Genomic DNA, 21,507 nt, shown 5'->3' with positions numbered 1-21,507 from the left:
TTAAATAAAGGCTGGGCTCTTCGCCAGTATGGAAAACAGTATATGATGTTAACATACATCCATCCAGTCGCTGTAGTATGACTTACACATTTAATTATGAAATTTGTAAACAAATCAATCACCAACAAAATTTTATTTTTGATTCTGTTTGTTTACATTATTGGCCGACGTGATCTCAAGACATAGAGACAGAGATTTCGTATAAAATGATGAGCATCAACAATAAATAAACCATTCCAAATAGACGAAATAAATAAACAAATAATAAGTACAAGTAACGTATTATAATATCGTTTTTGCAATTTCATAAAATGACACTTAGAACTAGCGTTTTACGAGTTATTCCTTAACGCATATATTCACTAATGATAAACGAGGAGACGACGGTAAAATTACAAATGCCTCCTTCCTCTTCAGAAGATTACGGACTATTTAACATAAAATTCCAAGCGTTTCGAGACAATAGCTTATGTTTATCGAGATGCCTTCCTCTACGAAAAATGACTTGTATCGCGAGTCAAAAAGGGATTACGGGAGAGTTAACAATGACTCTAGAGGCTATATGTAGATATCTATTTGCTTCGCCGGTCTCATTCAAGTGGCAGACTTCGCCTTGCTTACATATATTTCATGAGCTATTAAACTCAACCCCACTGACAGATGTAATCAGACACAGAGCTGTGGGCGAATACTGTATTTACATATTTTTTTGCATATTAGTCTTATTGTATCTTATTCGGGTTTAATGTTAATTATTGTTACCTATACTTTCTAGTTTAACTATGAAATAAATAAGTTTATTATCAACTTTTATTTTAATAATTTAAAATACATACTACTTACCAACATTTTTATAATTACGTCAAAAGTTTATTACATGAAATTTTGTATATAACTGCATTACCCTGGATTTTGACAAAATTATTTAATGAAAATGTATATTATGATTTTAAAAAGATAAAATGTATCGATATATTTTATTCCTACGTGTTCGTAAAGTCAGCCTTAACCGTGGCGTTGAACAGGAGACATCAAATGATAAGTGTCTCAAGGAGCCCGCATTAGCGATATACTCACAAAGGAGTGGTGTAACCACATATACACCGCTGTCACGCCCGTACCCTAGCTCTATACGAATCTAACTATGTATTAATATATATCCTCTCAACTATTCTGAATCGTCCGTTTTTAGAAATTATATATGCTTAATCATTCACGTTATGATGAAGTTCGTATGTATTTTAGGTTGAAACATTTATATAATCGTGATTAGGTACGATACTGTAGTATGGATATCCACCATGTATTTACTTTTGTAAATTCATCCGTACAAATACTAATTGTTTCTTACAAAAGTCATTACTGCTCGGACGTTTCATGTAAATTAACAAATTCCCCTTAAATATTTAATAAATGGTGGGTTACTTAGTATTTCACGTGATGCTATCGGTTACAAATATTGAAGTAGAATTTTATCAAACCATTAATCAGTGTTAGAAAACACGACAATCATTTGAAGTGCAGTGCCGACGCGTTGAAATTTAAGTAATGTTCATTTCGATTCGTCATCGAAACGATAACGCCTCGTCAGACAAACTCCACATAAAATATGCTTTGGAGTGTGCAATATGCATTATAAATAAAGGTATTATTTAAAGTAGACCAAACAGGCCACGTTGCATAACTGAGACCGACGCTCATTTGTATATTTATGTTTGTGTTCGATTATTGTGCGTTAAACAGATCCGCTTAACGCCTGCAATTTGCATAGAAATAAACCAAACGTCTTTATTTTCTTCGGTGGGAGTGAATTTTTCAATATGTTTCTCTAAAAAATACAAATTTATTGTTGAATTCATTTTCCGAAACACTACTCACGCTACATACACGTTGCAATAAACAACGGTTGTTTTGGGTGAAATAAATTCAGCGATTGCTTGCAAATTACTTTAAACAACATAATTTATTGTTAAAAATAACCAAGCAGTTTAGTTAACAAGTTATCACTAGCTTACGCAAGCAATGCATTGTTTTAATAATCAATGAATAAGACATAATAATAACAATTCATTAAAATTAAAACAAGTACATATACATACGACAAAAGTAGGCGAAAGCTATAAAGATATTTAAAAGGAAAAATAAACGCATAGTTTTAATTGAGTTCTCTGCTACAAATCGCCAGTAGTGGCGTGGCGTCTTTCAGCTGTGCATGCAAAGAGATGTATGCCGGAGAACATTTAACAATTGCTTGGTGGCTGAGCGCGCTGACAAAGGACTCTCAGGTGATGACGGTACGAGATGTTGAGATACATTTAAAAAATGTTTATGTTTTCGCTTTGCTAGCGCGGTCCAAATTCCGAGACGCTTTTCTTATGCCGATGAACTTTATAGCTGGTCGAAAAATGCGATCGTATTAATGATAATCGTTGTTAATTATTACTCTTATTAAACGAAAATTTAATATGATAACATAAATTTAAACATAATTGGAATGTAGTATTTTGTTTTAATGTTAAACCGGTGGATGAGGTCACAAATAGCGTATTAATTGACGATGGTGTAACTTAGTATCAATAGTCATATTCAATAATAATAGTGTTATTATAATCAGTGAATTTGTTCGCCCAGCCCTATTCTATTATAAATGTATAAAAAAAAATACACGCTTATAAAATTGTTGCCAAATGTGGTTTTACACAAGGATATTTCCCAAACAATAATGCACTTTAGTCCTCATTAAAAACTAGCCGGTTCACGTAAAATTTCATTTTCATGAATAAGTTAATTGTCCAACTGCGTTATCGATATTTCGGGGATATATTATTAATTAACAAATGGGTTTAAGAATATTTCTTCATGTTTTAAAATAACCAACAATATTATTAACACATGGCTAAATACATAAAGGATGTTGATGATCAATGCAATGTAGGTAAATATATAAAGGATGAAGTAAGTAAGGCATTTATATATGTGTACTTATAAACGTTGCAAATTTTGGTGTGTTGACTTTAGATAATATAACTTCAAGGTCGCCGCAGACGGCTCTGTTATTTCTATGACATCATGACTGAAGATTCACAGAGAACTCATAGAATTTTCGTGTTTACGTAAAGCAATGTTAGGCGCATGTAGTACCTACCAAAACCCAACAAAAAACATGTTAATAAAAACTGCTCGATAAGGCTTGAATATATAAAATGATATAAATCCACAGTTAACATTTCAATTACGAGAATTTGGCATTTTGTTACTTTGTAATATTTTTGGTAATACTATAAGATTAAGCTACCATATAAAATATTTAATAAAATCATTTCGGCTTGTCGCGTATTGAAAATGTGTAAAACAATGCGCTTCGTTATTGGATTGAAAAGGATACACGCAACATTACAGTAAGATTTATGAAAATATGTTCCATTTCTCCACTTCCTCAGAAATACAACATTGAAAGAAAGTTGCCTCAGCAAGTACTGATGTTACTTACGGTTCAATATTTTTTTTAAACTCGTGGCACACTTTACTAAATTTATACGACTTTTTGTCGTTTTGCGTATAAGCTAATGCATTAATTCAAAAGCACCCAATTTCATTGCAAATTTTTAAGCATTATTGGGCGCTCTGTTATCAGAATTTTGGTCCTAAGCCTGTGTTTTAGATGTTTTATTAATTTAATATAGTTATAGTTAACTTAAAAGATCTTAGAATAGCGTGTATCTCGGTCAGTTAAAAGTGAAGTGTCGTGTCATCGTAGTGGGGAGTGGGGCAGATGTTTCAGTGATTTTATTTATGGACAAGTCGTTGATTAGCCCTTTGCGTCCTGCCAGCCCGAGACCTTTTTTGTGAGTCGGGAATCGAACCCAGGACTTAACGGTTCTACGCACACATCGATCGCTGTACCAAGGAGTAGGTCATCTCGGTTGCAAGGAACAATATAATTAATTAGATGTATATTATATAATTAATTAGATGTATAGCATAGATATGGTGGATTACCACAAATAACATATCAGTTGATTTTTAATCTTGGCCAAATTATTATAATGCGTGTCATTATTTTGTCATCAAATATAATATTGTCATACATTCACGATATCGTAGCTATTTTCTATTTAAATACGCAAGTAACAATGCTTATTGAATTTTCATAAGCTCATTTCCTCTGGTATTGAAACAGGAATCACTAGTCTGGCTGCTACATATTATGTCTGATGCATGCATACGTTTGTAAACGACGTATCTTGATTTGATTTCAACACAGTACCTATAATATTAAATATCATAGCATGAAACGAGATTACTTGGATTTTCTAGAAACCCGAACGAATACATCACAATGCTCCCATTTTTTACAGATTTAGCAGAAAATATTCTACTACATGTACCAAATAGTTACACAAGAATGCATTTAATTAATATAAGCAATGGTGGCTCGTTGTTAGGACCTAGAACTTAAAAGGGAAAAATCGGGGTGTCGAGAACGAGCTTGCCAGAAATAAATTGATTTTTTTATTTATCTGTACATTATAACCATAAAACGGTTAAGTAAAATATCCTGAATAACGAACCAAGATAAGGAAGAATCGAAATTCGATGACATGTGACATCTGTCAACCCGTACTTGGCCAGCGTGGTGCGTTATGACCCGAATGATATGAGGAGGACAGGAGCCCCGTGTCTCTGGAGTGCGATCATATATGAGTTGACGATGATGATGATGATTATTACATATTTGTAATAGACAATAATAATTCATTATAGGTATTTACAATAATTTATTAGAAACTAGACGCTAGTCCCGGCTTCGCCCGGATATCAAGATCGATTAATCGATATAAAATGTATCCGATCACCCAAATCCTACCTGTATACCAAATTTCATCAAAATCCATTCCGTAGTTTCAACGTCATTGATGGACAAACATTCAAATAAATAAACTTTCACATTTATAATTCGTGTAATTAGTGTGATTACTTGACCTTATACCTACCTACCTAATATAGAGATGACACTGATGCTTTATACTATTTGCTTTAAATAATATGTAATATTCGATTATAATAAGCGTAATCCACCGTACCGCATGGTAATCCGTATAAACACGTTTTAGTCGGAAACAAAACTCATTTGATGTATTAAATCGTTATCGAATCTCTCATAGTGGATTATTCCCAGAATATGACTTGATGCTTTAAATATTAGATTTTTTATTCTAAATAAAAAATATGGATGTGCATTCTAAATAATACGTGATAGATTTCCCCGAACAATCCTTTGATGTTCATGGGAACTCTAAACAGGAAAATGTTTATTTAATCAGTTTGTTGTTATTTTGTGCATTCAATTTATTCCGATTTATAACGTCAATTTTCTGTTTTGAAATATCCTTCTAAAACGAAAAATATTCCCAACATTGTTGGTTTGATATATACCTATACATTTGCGGTTTACATTACATACTGTATAAATTAATATAATACGGTCCATAAATTCACAATTCACAGGCTATCTAAATGACGTCATCGCGAGCCAATTCTTAGAACGCGGTTAGACTCGCCTAATCTGTTTAACAAGTAAATATTATTAAAACTACAATTTGTTGACAGTATTATAAGAGGCAGGATTGTACAGTCGCTCTTAGTTCTATATAAAATTGTTATGTACTTGGTTGGGTTCCGATTGAAGTCTTTACCATCCGGATCCAATATTTGTGGCTAGGTCCTGCCATCGGACTGCTGTTATAGTCCTAATGGCATTGATTAAACTAGTATTAGCGCATATAACAAGAGATTATGAACTAAGGAGAGCAAACGCAGTAATCTCGAAAGTAAGCAAAATTTTATAGCGCTCTATTCGTTCTATCAGATATAATTAATAATAAATAGATAACTAATGAGAACTCAGACCAAAATTAACAAAGAATTAAATTGATATAAGTTTTTTCGTTATTATGCAAAATATTTTATTTTTGAGTTTCATTCAAATCATGAGTTTTCAACTTGTAAAACATTTAAATGTAATTACATAGATGTATTTTACGACTCAGTGCAACAGTTATATTGTTCATTGTAACTTAATTACTTGTTTTTCTGAAAATAAATTTGATATGACGCTGTGTTATTTTAATATAAGATATACTTTTGAACGGAATTTATTTCATAGATTTTTAATCATGCTCAATATAAATAAAGGTTTTATAACCCCTTGTAACCCCTCACGAATACGTCACCATTGTATTGACGAGACCTAAAATCGAAACAATAGTAGGGGTCTGCACTGTAAACAAGCTGGCAAATTTAGCGAAGTGCTAAGTGATGCGAGAGTTGAGCGTTACTTTGAAAATATGATCTTTTGTTCAAATATACCGAGACTCTAGACGTTGGTTTCTCTTTTTGGTATTTAAGTTCTCACAATTAATACCATGGAATTCTGCTATGCCTCTTCTGAATATTAGTTAAGCTTTTTGTTTCAGCTGTCTACATAAAAAATATGATCATATGCTTTTTAATAGCTGCTTGCCCCAGTTCCATCCAGGTAGTCTTTAATGAAATAATATACACTATCTCATCTTTTAAATTGGATCAAACTACGCATGGTGTGCAAATTTGATTAAAATCGGTAGAGTAGTTTGGGAGTCCATCGCCGACTCCCAAACTACAACCTGACACGTAATTTTTATATTTTAAAATTCGTATACAATTGTAGTTAATCGATTTCTATTTTTATTGTATATTGAATTAAAGAATGCACATCATATCATATATTTTCATAATATAATACAATTGCATGCTAATTGATTACCAAAATACTACGATATATTTCGAAGTGAAAAGCCATATAGAAAAATATAAGTTGTTTTTATTCTGTAGTATATAACTGTAAGGCTTAAAAATAAAAACTAAAATTAAACACGAACAAGTTTTTCCAATAAGTTAAGTATTGGTTATACGGTTCCAAATTCATGACTTGCAATAAAAAAAATATATATGTACTTTTCTAATATAGAGATTGCCAACATTTATATCCAGGTTGGAAATAAACGCGCCGTTCATAGAAAAAAGCACAAAAAATTTGATTGATCCATTGTCTAAAAGTGGCAACCCTATTTTTAGCAAACGTTCCTAACCTAATTGCAAACCCATTACGGTGGTGGCGTATTCGCAACTCCGTCTATATTTTGCACCAAGACGTTTCCCGCTAAAATTCAATATGTCAAATATACATTTTCTCCATTCACAGATACTATAAGCTGATTATAGAGGAGGTTATTAGTCGCATACGGCAAATAAACATGTATTTTAACATAAGCTTGGAATAGTGACATTCAATATAGTTTTGGCATAAAAGAAGATTTCCTATAAACCAACCGTGTATGCACTTAATATCGCTTAATATCTTTATAACTAGTCGCTTAGAATGTCAAAATTGTCCAGTTCATTAATTCTCTTCTTTTATGACAATACTATTGAAATGATCAGACATGAAGTTTCCGAGAAAATAGTTTAAACGACCATTATTATGAGATTGAAAAATATGCGAATACATGAATTATGAGATTGAGAAATATGCGAATGTATATATGAATCAAATATAAGTGTTTCGTTTACTCGTTATAAAACAATTTTCTAATATGAGATATTTTATTCATTTTCATTAAATCCCTCTCAAATGAATTTCGATCTCTAAATAATTATGAAAGGAATTAGGATTTTGAAGTACGTTATAAAACCACTAAATAGTAAATAATTGTTTGTAATTGCTGAATGATTATTTTAGTAATATATGTTTTCTGTCTCCAGATCGATCAATTACCGGGTTTTTTATAGAGGACCTATCATTCATCATCAGACTAACCACTAGCTCGGTTACCATTCCTAAAATAAAAAAGTGAAACTCGGTGTTAGGGTTACAGTAAGAGAAACGTTTCTATGATATAATTAAATGTCATGTTAAAGACCTTTAGAGAGACTCAATAATAAAATTTATACCACCTTTATTTGTAAGGTCATAAGTGTACAATAATTAACAAATTGGTCATTAAACAATCGATGTCATACGACGACACAAAATCTCATGAAATTTACAAAACGTTACCTTTCAACAAAATTACGTTTTTGATTATTTATAGGGCGCTCGATCGAACGAACTCATAAGCGTAGATATCAGTTGTTAGTGGCGTAATTACTGTCATGCAACAAGTTTGTTACGGTAATTGTTCAATCAAAAACGTTATTTACAGTGATATTTATATTGCTTTGCTTGTTTTTTTATCTGTCTATTGTTTATAGAGTTCAGAGCCCCCCTTTGGTAGCAGGCTCAGGCTCATTTACTAAAATAGCCTTGCAGAGCGTTTTCATTTGATTGAAGTATAAAGCAAAATTTAAGCATAATTAATTAGCACTTTAGTTCGTAGTATTAGTTTATTTCAACTGATATGAAATATGAGAATTTAACATTTCAGTATTTATTTTTACTTCGTTCACATCGACATCTTAGATGATTTAAAATGAAAAACATCGCAAACAATTAATTACACCTATTGAAGCGTTTGGTGAGATAATGTTACTGAAAATGGAAAAGCACGTAATGATTATGTATTTCCTTGATATTGATATAAAAAGTACGAATATTCCTACATTGTAGTAATTACTTTGCCAAGCCGCCCCGTGCCTTATCTACAAAAAATGAGCTATGTTTACGAGTATATTGTTCTTTTATATGTGGCTCGCTCTTCGTAGACTTTAAACATTATTTAAAAAAATTGCATATATAGCTAAATACTATTTAAAAACAATTTATGTTGATTGACATAATACAGAGAATTCGAGTCACGTTGTTGATATTGTTGTATCTGATATTATTCATTGCAAATTTGATATAGACCTTAATGCTATGATATATTAAATCTAAATTTAGTTTCTGCGAATAGTTCTCAATCTAACATGAAAATTAATTATTATTGAAGTGATGTGTCTATGTTATTGTCTTGTTGTTAGTTCAATAGCGAATGCAGTCAATGACAAATGTTCAGCTGAATTAGTGTTGATATCTTTGAATTGTATATATATTGTATCTAGTTCTGGTATACGAGTTCAGAGAATTGTAATAGATGAAGTTGTCTTTTGTTCAAAATAATTAATTATAAAGAGAGAACACTTGTAACTAAAAATTACTCAATTCTAAAATATCTATTGCAAAACATATAAAACTAAACATATAATGTGTTTACTGAATATATGTTATATGGATATATTTTTAAGGGACAAGAGGCAAGTTTTTGAAAACCCGTAATAGTGTCCAGATATATTTTTATCCTACTTGGTAACTAGGTCTATCAGTCTATCAGTAATCAGTTTTTTTTATGGTATTGAAAGTTCTCTTGGAATGAAAATATTTGTCAGTGGTCTCGAACAATGATCTCCTATGCTCAATTCCCATTTAATTCAAGAGGGAGTGTTGTTTAATGAAATGAAAATCGCCTTAGCTGCTACACTAAAAGGTGGCTAGTTGAGACTTCAAGCTTTTAATTACGAAACATAGGTAGAGATAGCAGCTAGAGTAAATCGGATTCTGCAAAGTAACAATTCTGTCTAATTGTGTGTTGTACCTGTGTAATTACTATTTTTTATGTGTGTGTTAATACCTTACAGAGACATGAAGTTAGATATTATATATCGACGATTAAAGAATGTATCAATTCAATTTATTAAAATAACGCGATACTTCTTAAACTATTACCTATTTGGTTCAAGTCGTTCTTAAATACAAAGAAACTTACTTATCCTAAGCGATTTTCACAAAATATATTCGTAGATATAAAATCACAGCGTCGGTGTCTAATTGTGAAAACAATTAGAGCCGCGCCTTCATTAAAGTAGGTATTAATGAGGTAAGCTATCCTTCCGACCCCTTGCAGTTTGATGTGGAATTATCACACAATTTTAACCTTCATACCACTTGATATACGATTTAAAATTACTTGATAAATTTAACACTGGCCATGTTTCTATTCGTAATCGGAAACTTTGAGGATTGAGTATTGTATTTTTTTTTAATTTAAAAACAAAAAGACATCAGAGAGATAGTTTATTAAAAAAACCTAGAGTTGGTAGTTCGTAAATGTTTGAATTATGTAATTACCCTTTTAAATCTTGGCATAACACACAAATTTATAACATAATTCAATTTATAACATTTCGATTATCATTAGAAATAATAACTATCGGGATATACGGAATAAAAACATCACGGCAATGTAAATAATATCTGTATATAAAATTAAACCAAAATTATTACCCTCTGCGGATGAGTTGCACTCATTTGTATCAAATGAATGTTCCTACGGTAGCTTTCTAATTGAAGTATGTCTGAATCGGACGCCCACCAAAGGTTGGCCTACATAAGGCTTAGGTCTCGGTTTCGGATCGATGATTAAAATATTTACCGTGGTCAAGAAAATAAAATGTACGTTTTAATGATCTGCCGTACGTCCCTGTTAATATTTCGTACATGAGAATATATATCAAAACTTTAATTACTTTAAAATATTACTGGCTTTTGAATATCATTAGAATTATAAACAGATCAATTTATTTAGTAAATTTGTGAAGACGTTTTAGAAATTAACATTAATATAACAACTGTTCACGATATAATATGATGACGTAATGAATATATGCCGGCTTTATTTTCGCGTCATTATATTAGTAACATCCGGCCGTTGTTATTGTGCACCTATCTTAATAAGACGAATTCACTAATCAGACTACATATATAATATTATTTGATTAACATTTTCAATGTTAGAGTCGGGCACGCTCTGAATTGGGCCAGCCTTCGCCTCTGAAGGTAACACACTTCACAGAAGATTGGAGTGAAGAATAAGCATATGAATGTGAATACTATATGTTTGTTTTGTTAGGGTAGAAAGAGACCTGTATTCTTTTCCACATCCTTCATTATCTGTCCGTTTATTCCTGTTATCGATGTTTTTGTTATCCTCTTATTGACTCAAAATAGTTAAATACCAGAAGAAAGGCCTTAAACCTTTGCAAATTTTCTTGGTCGGTGGGGTCGGTGATCGCTCAGGTGCCATGAGGAAACCCACCAGCTTCAATGCTTGATCTGACATGAAAAAGATAATCTAAAGGAGTGTAAACGTGCGTACAACTGCGAAGGTTCCACTAAGCATCAAAGTAATTTCTCTGGCTTAAGCTGTGACGTAGTTTTGTGCACATTTTCAATGTGATGCGAATTACTTATGAATATAAAATGAAATGTTTTGATTTGCGTTAATATTGTCTAATGAACTTTTAACGGTAGTTTAGTAAGAAAAACGGTTACAATGAGACCTATTTTGTTTGAGAGAGCAATTATAGAAAGTAAAGATAGTTTAAATATAGAAAGAAAATAATGAAAAAAAGATATATCTACTAAAAACAAATCTTTTAAATATCATTCTTTAAAAAAGTAATTCATGGAATGTTATATAATTTTGTAACATTCAATAATGTCGTTAGGTTGTTTATGTTACTCAGTCTGCCTTTTCTTCACGTCTAAATCCCTTAACAGTTTTGGATGAAATTTTGCACAAAACTAAACTACGAGGCCCGAATAAGGAAAATAGTTTGAACCCCGAAAATCCCACTAGGACAACGGGAAGTATGTGGGTTACAACTTATTTAACTACGCGAGCGAGTTTGAACTATTCCAGATTATTGGGTCATTTTACACAATATCCTATTCCATCAAACAGTCTTAGGAACTGTTTAAGATTCTGTAATACAACATATCAACAGCTTACAATTTTAACACGTGTAGTGTACCATGAATATACAATAATCAGAACACGTTCTGATCGTGACCTATATTTGTTAAGTATTTGTTTTAAAATATATAATGTAAACAATTTAATATCGATTTGGTTACAATAAATAGAATGACGTGAACGTATTATATTGTTTGGATACATTATTGATATCCACGTAAAAGGATAGCTTTGAATAGGTATGTCCATGGGCTTTTATCAGTTAACAAATGGTCACTTTAGTTATGTGTGTCTTGTATCTCAGACATGATCTAACATGTCATCTGCGGAACTAATTGTATAGAGTGGCTGTAGCATGAATTATGCATTGTTATTCACAAAACCTACAAAATGAGCAAGAAAGTACGAAATGCTATATGGAGTGGCTTTTTGACAATGTACCACGCTCTGTTTTATCGTCAATGTAAAGATTTATTAGAATACTAGCCGCCGCCTGTGGCTTCACCCGCGTTGTCAAAGGTCTTAAACTATATTTCTCCCAATTCGATTCAGTGCTTTAGACGTAAAGAAGACACAGATAGAAAGAGTTACTTTCGCATTTCAATGAAGATCGAGATCGAGATGCATATTACGGTAAAATTCGTTTGCTGAAGATTGTGTATAATTACACAAAGAGAAATTCGGATCACGGAATATTGGTATATCATATAATACACATTCTGCTAAGCCTAACAATAGGTACTGTGCATATAATATTTCGTTTGCATTAAAAATATCCAATTTGGCCTTTCCATATCACTGTATCGGAGAAAAGGGTTCACAACGGGCGGTATAATTTTATTAACATCAACACGCGTCATGCGCTTTCATGAAACATCATCGAAAATACACGTATATGAATGACCTCCGATGAAACAGTAATAACGAAGGCGTGAGTCACTGACCATAGTATATAAATGTGTCCTTCTCTATTTTAGTTCGGAAGCAATAAACTCTAAAATTAACTAATTGTTTAGGTAACGCGGTAAACCACGAACGTTACTTGTCGATCAGTTTCCAACGAGCATACCTATAACAATTCTATATTCTACCCATTGCCCATAATTTTGGTATGAGCTTAATACATTTTTTTTAATTTCTCAAGCTTTAATGCAATTAGCTTAGATTTTTTACTAAGAGGATCCGAATAACAAACAAAAACGTGAAAATGGAAAAAGAAATAATCGAGTTGGAAACCAGAAATAAAATTCTTAGAATGTAAAATGTTATATTTTTTAACAACATATACATTAGTAACTAACTATTTGTAATTAACAGCCCACAATTTATATTGTGCAGTTTACAATGTATCGAAGTTCTTATTAATAGGTATATATTTATTAATCATTATGAACACTTAGCACATCTTAAAAATTCTAAAAGATTGTTCAGTTATCAGGAATGCAGTATAAAATATTGTTTCCTGTACTATGTATTTATTTTGTAAACAGACTTATGCTTCTAATGTAAACGATAATCAAATATATGGCTACTATTAACGCTTTCCCGTTGCATCAGTCTCCAATTATATAATGCACGTCAGTTGTTATTTAATATAATGAAAGCAAGTAATGTGTCATTGATATTTAACCTATACTTGACCGAGTTTTTTAAGCAAAGCGTCTATTTAGTTAAATTGAGTCACAGACATCTTCAAATATATTTGTTTTATGAAGCGGCCAATTTGTACATGATTGGCTTAATAGTTGTGTCGCAACTCGTCATCAACGCACAACACTCCCTTTGTAGGTTTACGATCGTATGCTAATGAAAACTGTAGGCTTAGAGTATTTATTGGATATAATTCAAAACAATAATAAATTATCATTAAAACCTCAAGACGATACCAAGAATTGTACATAGAGCCTATGATTCATCTTATATTTTTCATTATTACACTTTGCTTTGGAATTGTCGTTAAAGAGTGTCAAACTTTATAATCTTATCTTGAAATGCCTTTAATACATTATGTAACAAGAAGAGATTTTCTTTTATAATCTCATAAAAAAATTCAAAACTCAAGCCATAAACGACAGACAATTTAAATTGACCATGAAGTTGAACTCGCAGCTGCTATAAATTTTATATTAGCCGTCTAAGAAGTAGATCTGAAAAAGACATTACCAGAATTCAAAGTCAAGTAAATTTTCACAATATCATGTCGTCCTAGCATTTTTAATGCAACCATTACTTATGAGCTTTACTTATGACATATTGTATAATTATAACAAAGCCCCGATAAATATATAAATGAGTTAACGAAGTCGGCGATAATGACTATATTAATTTCGATCGTACCGGATGGGATACTTCCTTGCCGAAACTTTAGAGAATTTCATTATTTAAAACTTAAATTTAATAATTAATTAATTCTTTATTACACTAGCTATAAAATTGTCGAATTATACAATATTTATTCTAATATGTAATTTTTTTAGTTCCTAATTAACCATTGAATTAAAAAAAAATCAAAAATAAAAATATTTGATAAATAATATAAGTAATAGAAAAAAGTTATGAGGCGGAATTCAATTGCCTCAATGGATGACCTTGGTTGCCGCTAGCGCATTTAATCGAAAGAGTACAAGAAATTCGATATTGATCATAGGTGGTAAAGTTGTAAGGTGGCTATCCCGGTAAGGCGAAAAATGCTGGTTCAAATTCTACCCCAAGATCGATATTTTCTATTCTGTATATTACTCTTTATTTCCATGTGATATATTCTCCTGATGCTAACTGCTGGAATCCATTTTGATAATTAGATTTATTAGCAGAAATATTACATATTATTCACATTATAAACATTCCTCTTATAAGCAAAGTCTAAATTCCCTCATAAAGCTAGAACAAATATCTTACTATATTTAGGACCATTATCTTGCAAGTCGCGTTTTCCACACTTGTCTACGGATCATGTTGGACTATATAAAATTGCAAGGGGATCTCTCGATAGCGCAAACGTCCCTCCCTCTAATTGCGGCTTCCGAGTCGATTTATTTGCGAATCGCGGAATGATGTAGGCGGCTAATGATGCATTTAAATACTAAGATTTACACTCGACCTTGATTCTTTTACTATTTTTCGGATCGACTTTTAAAATATACATTACGTAAGTAGGTAAACTGACTATTTGTTACTTTATAGCATTTCCTTGGAATACTGACGTCAAAATGACATCATTAATTACGAATCGTTACATCCTTTCTTGAAATTTTTTTGTGCTTTTAAAATGTAACAGATTTATATTATTTTGTAGGCGTTATGTTTGATAGTTCTTTGATAATGGAAGGCATATTAAAATATCCTCTTCATGTTGTTTTAAAAACTATTTCGTCTGAATTATAACATTAATTTAATGGAATTAGTCAATTAATAGTATACTTGTGGAAAAGACGTCAAGAAATATAAAAAACATTTAAATAATTCGGTATTCATTAATGCTTAGAGATTTTAGAAATATATTTAGAATGTAAACCAAAGAAATTCATAGCTATTTATGAATTAGATAACGCAATAGGGTTGTCTGATTGTGGTCACAGTCTCGCCTGGACACGGAAAGGTTGTGGCGTCATATTTAAGATATCTATAGGATTCGTATTATAATCATTTGTATTATAAGGTGACAGTAGAAATATTTCGCCACCCAGCGGGCTGCCAAATCGAAATCGTTAGCTGGGCGGGGCAAGCGCGCGCCGACCAATCCAAACACCGACTAGTACTTACCTATTCTTGGAGACATCCCAGAAAGCATCTATATTTTAATTATATTGTATATTGACTGTATACTTTCACTGTATATGTGACATTAATATATGTATAGGTTTTAGACAATATTCATTCCGCTGCGATACAAGGCATATTAGGGAACAATAAAATTTTCTTTTACATCAATGGATTGGCTAAAATATTATTTTTGGAAACAAAGAAAAACCAACACAGGGATACGCTATGATTTTGAAATTAAAAGAACTCTGTTATGATAATAAAAAGCACATTAATGAAATGTTTTTGATATATCATATACCACATGTATGTAAATATTCATAGAAATATTTTATTACAGGTTTCAAAGGCGGAGGATATATACTGGGAAGGCGAGGATGACGCTTCAAACGAATTTTTGGAAGTAGACGACACCGATAAAGGTCTCGGCATCGGAGGACATTTACAGCGGCTCAAACGAGATCTTATGTGTAAGTATCTCAGACGTTATGCACGTTCTCTGATTCAGTACTTTGTCATATTTCTGTTAAACTTAAAAGGTTTGGGAGTTAAATGGAGATAACAGTCAATCCGTTAATTGCCAACTGGTTGTTTTCATTTCTATATCCTTTCCCATATCATTATTGTTTTATTAACTTAAGGTCCGGTTCGGTCTTCTATTGAACGTAAGCTGTGTTGAAAAACCGACTTTTTTTGTATAAAAAATTTAATTTACATTAGCCAAATAACTAAAACAGTTAGTCAAAAGTGACACATTACATGATTATCTTATCAAATGGACGATACAAAAAGTGTTTTAATGTATTCATGGCTAACCCTCTGTACTGTACTGTAAATTTCGGCAAAATTTGGGAAGAATATTGTAAAAGATAGAACGAAATTGGAGATTAGTTGTTTGCATCGTTTAGTCCACGGCTCAATCCGTGGAATGGTAGGATATACCTAGAATTTTATAATACGCGTTTTTCGTAACTTTCAGCATTTTTCTCATCAACACCAGTTCCTGAATATGACGAAAATGTCACTGAGGATGACGAAGACATCGGGTAAGATTCTAAATTATTAATATTTTTAAATTCTTTATTATTAATATTGTTGTATTTATATGTGGTTAATTGCATTTAGCTCTTGAACAGATCACCACACTTTTTGTGAAAGGAATTTTATTAACTTGAGCTAAACATGTATTGTTAGCTACAAAGCCTCCAGATAAACAGGAAAAAAGTTTTGTTAATTTTAATAGTACAGTTAAATACTTTATACATACAAATAACTAAATAAACATAGGTATGATGGTGAATGTATAAAAGCAGATCAACATTATAACAATCTTTTCTGATACATAAAGTACAATCTGATTGGAAAATGTGGGTTCATCTACTTTTTAGAACGAGCACAAATCTATTCGTAAAAAATAGCACTGATAATAGATGTTTGTAACAAACTAAAAACCACGCTTGCTTGCAACTGAAACATGTCGAATAATACTACTAAAAGATGTGTTTTGACTCAACATATTTCGTTTACTTTCAGTGACAAAAGCTTCGACAGCGGAAATGAGGTCGATGGTGGATCAGGATTCCCCGATCGACTAGAACCGGAGTTGAAAGAAAGTGAGTATTTTTCATTATTTTTTAAGTCCAGATACACAACATAATAAATAGTACATTGAGGGCTATTAAGACACGCAATTGCTAAGAACCGAATGTAGTAACACTGCTATTAGCCGTTGCAATTTGTAATGCATAAAAAAATTCAAAATTGTTTATTTGGAAAGAAATTACATAGTGTACTCAACTAAAATTATCGATGACACCCATAAAACTTGTTAAATATAACAATAATATAACATTTTAGTTATGATAAAAGTCCGTACATTCGACCATAACTATATCCACGTGTTTGTCAAATTCATGCTTGTGTGTGTAATGTATTTTTACTGAGCTCATGTATGGTATATGCACCATATTTTTTTAGCACAGTTTTATATTTATATAAAGAGATGGAATTTTGCGAGCTAAAAAAATAATTAACTTATTTTACGTAGCAAGTGATTATCACACAAAACTCATTAATTAACTTTATATTACAGAGACGCTTCGTGTCACATTCGTGGTTATGGAGCCATACCAAATGAATTACTCGAATCGTGACTCGTTGGCCTTCCAAAACTTCTCCAAGTCTCTCGCTGAAGCTGTCAACGCAGTGTTCAGGGACCTCCCTGGAACTCATAGAGCGAACCTTGTAAGAATACAGTAAGTATCGATTTTTAAAGTTAATAAACACAAACGTGGAAATGGAAATATGTCAATAACAAAAAGAAATATTACCTACAAGTATGTAAGGTATAGCAATACGGTCCATAGTTATTATCCGCTTAAATCTGCAAGAATAATAATAGTGCTAGGTTACAATTGCGATTTTGTTTGTGTACAGAAGTCTTGTTTGCCAAGCTAAACTGTTGGTTTCACGCATTTCGGTTTATCATCTTATATATTATATAAGATGATATATTTATATCAATTGTGTGAATCCATTTAAAATTATAATTTATTCATTAATTTATTTTTACATTTGCGTATTTCATTAATACGTTTTAGTATAATCCCATGCGGATCAAACATCTTTCCTGAAGTTAACATTAGGACTTAAGTATTAATAAGAATGCTGATAAGACTCGAGACCTCCCCTCTTCCTAACGTGAGATTAAATGAGATTCACTTCGATCCCCACCCCTTTAATTCCGTAACGTAACGTAACGTATTGATAACATATTGATTCTCCCTTTACACGTAACATATTGATTCTCCCTTACTAACTAACTTCATATCACACGATGTCCTTAAATACATTGAAATATTCGTTAAAATTCAATTTGTAAAATAAGTCACACTGCTCGGACTCATCCGGATTATATAGCCATGTCAATACGGCTTTTACAATTAATGTATTTTTCTACTGGTGTCACAATATTTTACTCATTTGTCATAATTTGATCACTTACAATTACAGATCCCGCGCGACCGACGAGTTCTCTTGTAAGGTTACTTTGGAGATAGTCACAATCGGATACGAAGATACTGACAAAGTTGTTGAAATACTTCGCGAACACATCAGAAAGAAGAGGAAGCTCGGCGACGTCACTGTTACTGATGAAGATTTTAGTGCCACCGTTATTGATCCAGGTTAGTTTATATTTCTTTAATAAGCAGACTTGTTTAATTAGATTTTGGTCAAAGGAAGGATCAGGAAGATGGGACTGAAAAGTGGTCGCGATGGACAAGGAACTTTATTATGAGAATTCGTTCTCGGTAATTAACCTTATATAACTCTTAAGCCGTCAGAAAACGTTTCTTTAGGCAGATTTAACTAATATCGGAACTATGAGTTAGTTCATTATCATTAGATCAATGGAAAAAAAGTACCACTTGATTGGTTTTTTTTAATGTGTAATAGGGAATCGCTTGGCAACCATCTCGCCTGCTAGTAAGCGTAGATGTAGTCTAAGATGGAGCGCACTTTAGATGATACCTGTTCACTCTGCTTCTGAAGATTCCCAAATTATCCCCAGATCCTCAAGTTGAGCAATTCCGCAGCGCACTCTCCAAGGTGTATCTAATAGACTCGCCACTCTACAGCGTAGAGCGAGACTCTGTAGTCTTCTGCCTACTAGATCATCGTTTTTTGAGCTTCTTAGCACGCCTCTCTATAACGTCAGGCGTCTCCAGCTGGTATTTGGCAGTACCATCCCAGAGGTGAGAGCAGTATTCCATTCACGACCGGACTTGTGCTTGGTAGAGATTGAGCAACTGAGCTGCAATATACTGTCTCACCTTCGCCAGAATAACAAGCTTTTTTGAAGCCTCATGGGCTCTTGATTCAATGTATGAACCAAAGTAGGAGTAGGTGATACGAAAAAGCTCGAGGTGGTTGGTCGCAGATCGTAGGATCTTCAGAAGAAAAGAAACAGGTCGCCAAGAATATAAAGGAAGATCGCATCTCGTCCAAATCTGCAGACTTGTATCGCCACACTCGCCGAAAGCTCTCGCGCCGCATCTCTCTTCTAGCAAAGTCAGTGCACTTGTATGGGTATAGCCACTCCTGGTGGTGAGCATTGAAATCCCCCAATAACACTAGCTGAGCGGAAGGCTATTTGCCTAGGCCTCATCAGACGGTCATATTATCTGCGTCTCCCTGAGGAACAAGATACAAGGTGTTTTAGTCTCTAGATGGTAGTGGACTGAACCGAGATAAGAATGTAACCTCTGATATTAGTGAGGTATCTATCTGCGAGAGAGAGTGCTGCCGCTGTATAACATTCTTCTTGTACCTTGCTTTTAACATAACTTTTTTTGACGAGTGAACTAGGTAGGAAGACGGCAGTAAATCGAGGCAAGCTACTTCTATAACTGAGACACATACTTAGAAGCTACACTATTGGGGACTAGTCTGGAGACAGCGGGGACGCCTGAGCCCCCCAAAGAATGTTCATAGGACTCTCTCATCCGGTCGCCAACCATCACTATGGCGCATCTTGTGATTTTTCGTTAATTGGCGGGGCAGCCGTGCATAGCCGCGTATAGCCGCGTAATTCACGTGTGACTAGCAGGCTTCTTGGGCCCCCTTCTGACTAGCGGTTGGCCAGCAGTGTACCGTACCTCAGATCCCGCTAACCTCCATGACTAGTCTTCAGATGCTGTAACGACAGCGTGCATCAGATCGTTCAAATAGTATAGGCGCAACTCTTTCGACCCGTCTTCACTAAGGTTACATCAGCGTTAACGTGTCGGAAAATGCCTGGCGACACGCCTTCGGCTGAAAGGTGGTCCTCATAGCCGCGACTTTTGTCTTCCACCATGTCACCTGATTAGTACCACCAAGGGGCCAAGTCTAGGGATTCAATGTTTAGAGAATTCACCTACGGACGAAGGTGACTCGGCCCCCAAACATAGGTTGCTCATTGAGCACCACATACTTTAAATTAAATTCATGGAGTATTCGTCCATAGCATACAACACGCCCCTTGACACCTGCGCTGCTGATGAATCAAGATGTAACGACGGTCGCTGTATTCCATCATCTGCGTTGTGCAACGGAAATAGAGATTGCTCTGATGGCTCCGATGAGATTGGATGCCGATACGGTATTCATTTTTTGTTTTTTTTTTCCTGTCTCCAATATTTTTTTTATATTATTGTATTTTAATTTATTTATTTCTTTATTATATTTTTTTCACTTGCTTTACTTTTATCCAAGCTGAAGAAGATCAAAATATATACGATGATGAGGATCCAAAATACGAGGACAGGAAATTACCAGCTGTTGAAAGCTCCCCTAATGAACAGGATCAGGACAATGCGAACAACACAGTAACCAACGAAGTAACAGAAGCGTCTCCCTCAGACTCTGACCTTGGAGAAGGATCAGGGGAATGTGAGAAGATCACATGTGATGGGTCGACTCTTAATATTTGCGTGTCGCAACGATGCGATGGTATTAGAGACTGTCCGAATGGTATCGACGAGGATAATTGTGAAATTTCCCCTACACGTACGTAGTCATTTTACATTTTTTTTTCTTTTCTTTTTTGTTTGTTTTATTTTACATATTATTTTTTTATTCCTGAAGAACGTGGGGATGCTCCAGAGCAAACGGACAATGACGAGTATTACAACCCGGAGGCTGCGCCACCGCAACAGCCAGAACAGCCACAATGTTAGTATTACTATCCATTATAATGCAAGATTCAACGAACTTAATGTAAAAAGAGAGAACGAACACGCTCTGCGAAGAACAAATTTTTAATATATGCTAAGAATTTAAATTTAATTTTGCAATGCAAAAAAAATATTCAGTATTTTGTATTTCGATATGTCTTTCTTATAAACAGGTTAAAAGAATCATATAAAAGAATCATATATTTTATCAATATACTTATATGAAACTGTGAATTTAAGCGGATGGCGGGGGGGGG

The 21,507-nt window shown here is 33.2% G+C and overlaps 1 protein-coding gene across 6 annotated transcripts in view; it reads left to right on the top strand.

Annotated features, from left to right (window-relative positions):
- The window catches only part of LOC119835803 (basement membrane-specific heparan sulfate proteoglycan core protein-like), a 102,138-nt gene that overhangs the window by 15,027 nt on the left and 65,604 nt on the right, over positions 1–21,507 (top strand). For all 6 annotated transcript variants that reach the window (XM_038360806.1, XM_038360805.1, XM_038360803.1 and 3 more), the window contains exons 2-9: positions 15,874–16,003; positions 16,513–16,579; positions 17,067–17,146; positions 17,626–17,788; positions 18,546–18,718; positions 20,542–20,676; positions 20,790–21,083; positions 21,162–21,248. In XM_038360806.1, coding sequence (XP_038216734.1) covers positions 15,874–16,003; positions 16,513–16,579; positions 17,067–17,146; positions 17,626–17,788; positions 18,546–18,718; positions 20,542–20,676; positions 20,790–21,083; positions 21,162–21,248 — 1,129 coding nt within the window. The remainder of the gene's footprint in view (positions 1–15,873; positions 16,004–16,512; positions 16,580–17,066; positions 17,147–17,625; positions 17,789–18,545; positions 18,719–20,541; positions 20,677–20,789; positions 21,084–21,161; positions 21,249–21,507) is intronic.

This window comes from Zerene cesonia, chromosome Z (assembly GCF_012273895.1).
Source record: "Zerene cesonia ecotype Mississippi chromosome Z, Zerene_cesonia_1.1, whole genome shotgun sequence".
NCBI lineage: Eukaryota > Metazoa > Arthropoda > Insecta > Lepidoptera > Pieridae > Zerene > Zerene cesonia.
The sequence above is the reverse complement of the archived record's forward strand: the minus strand, read 5'-3'. Positions and strand labels throughout refer to the sequence as shown.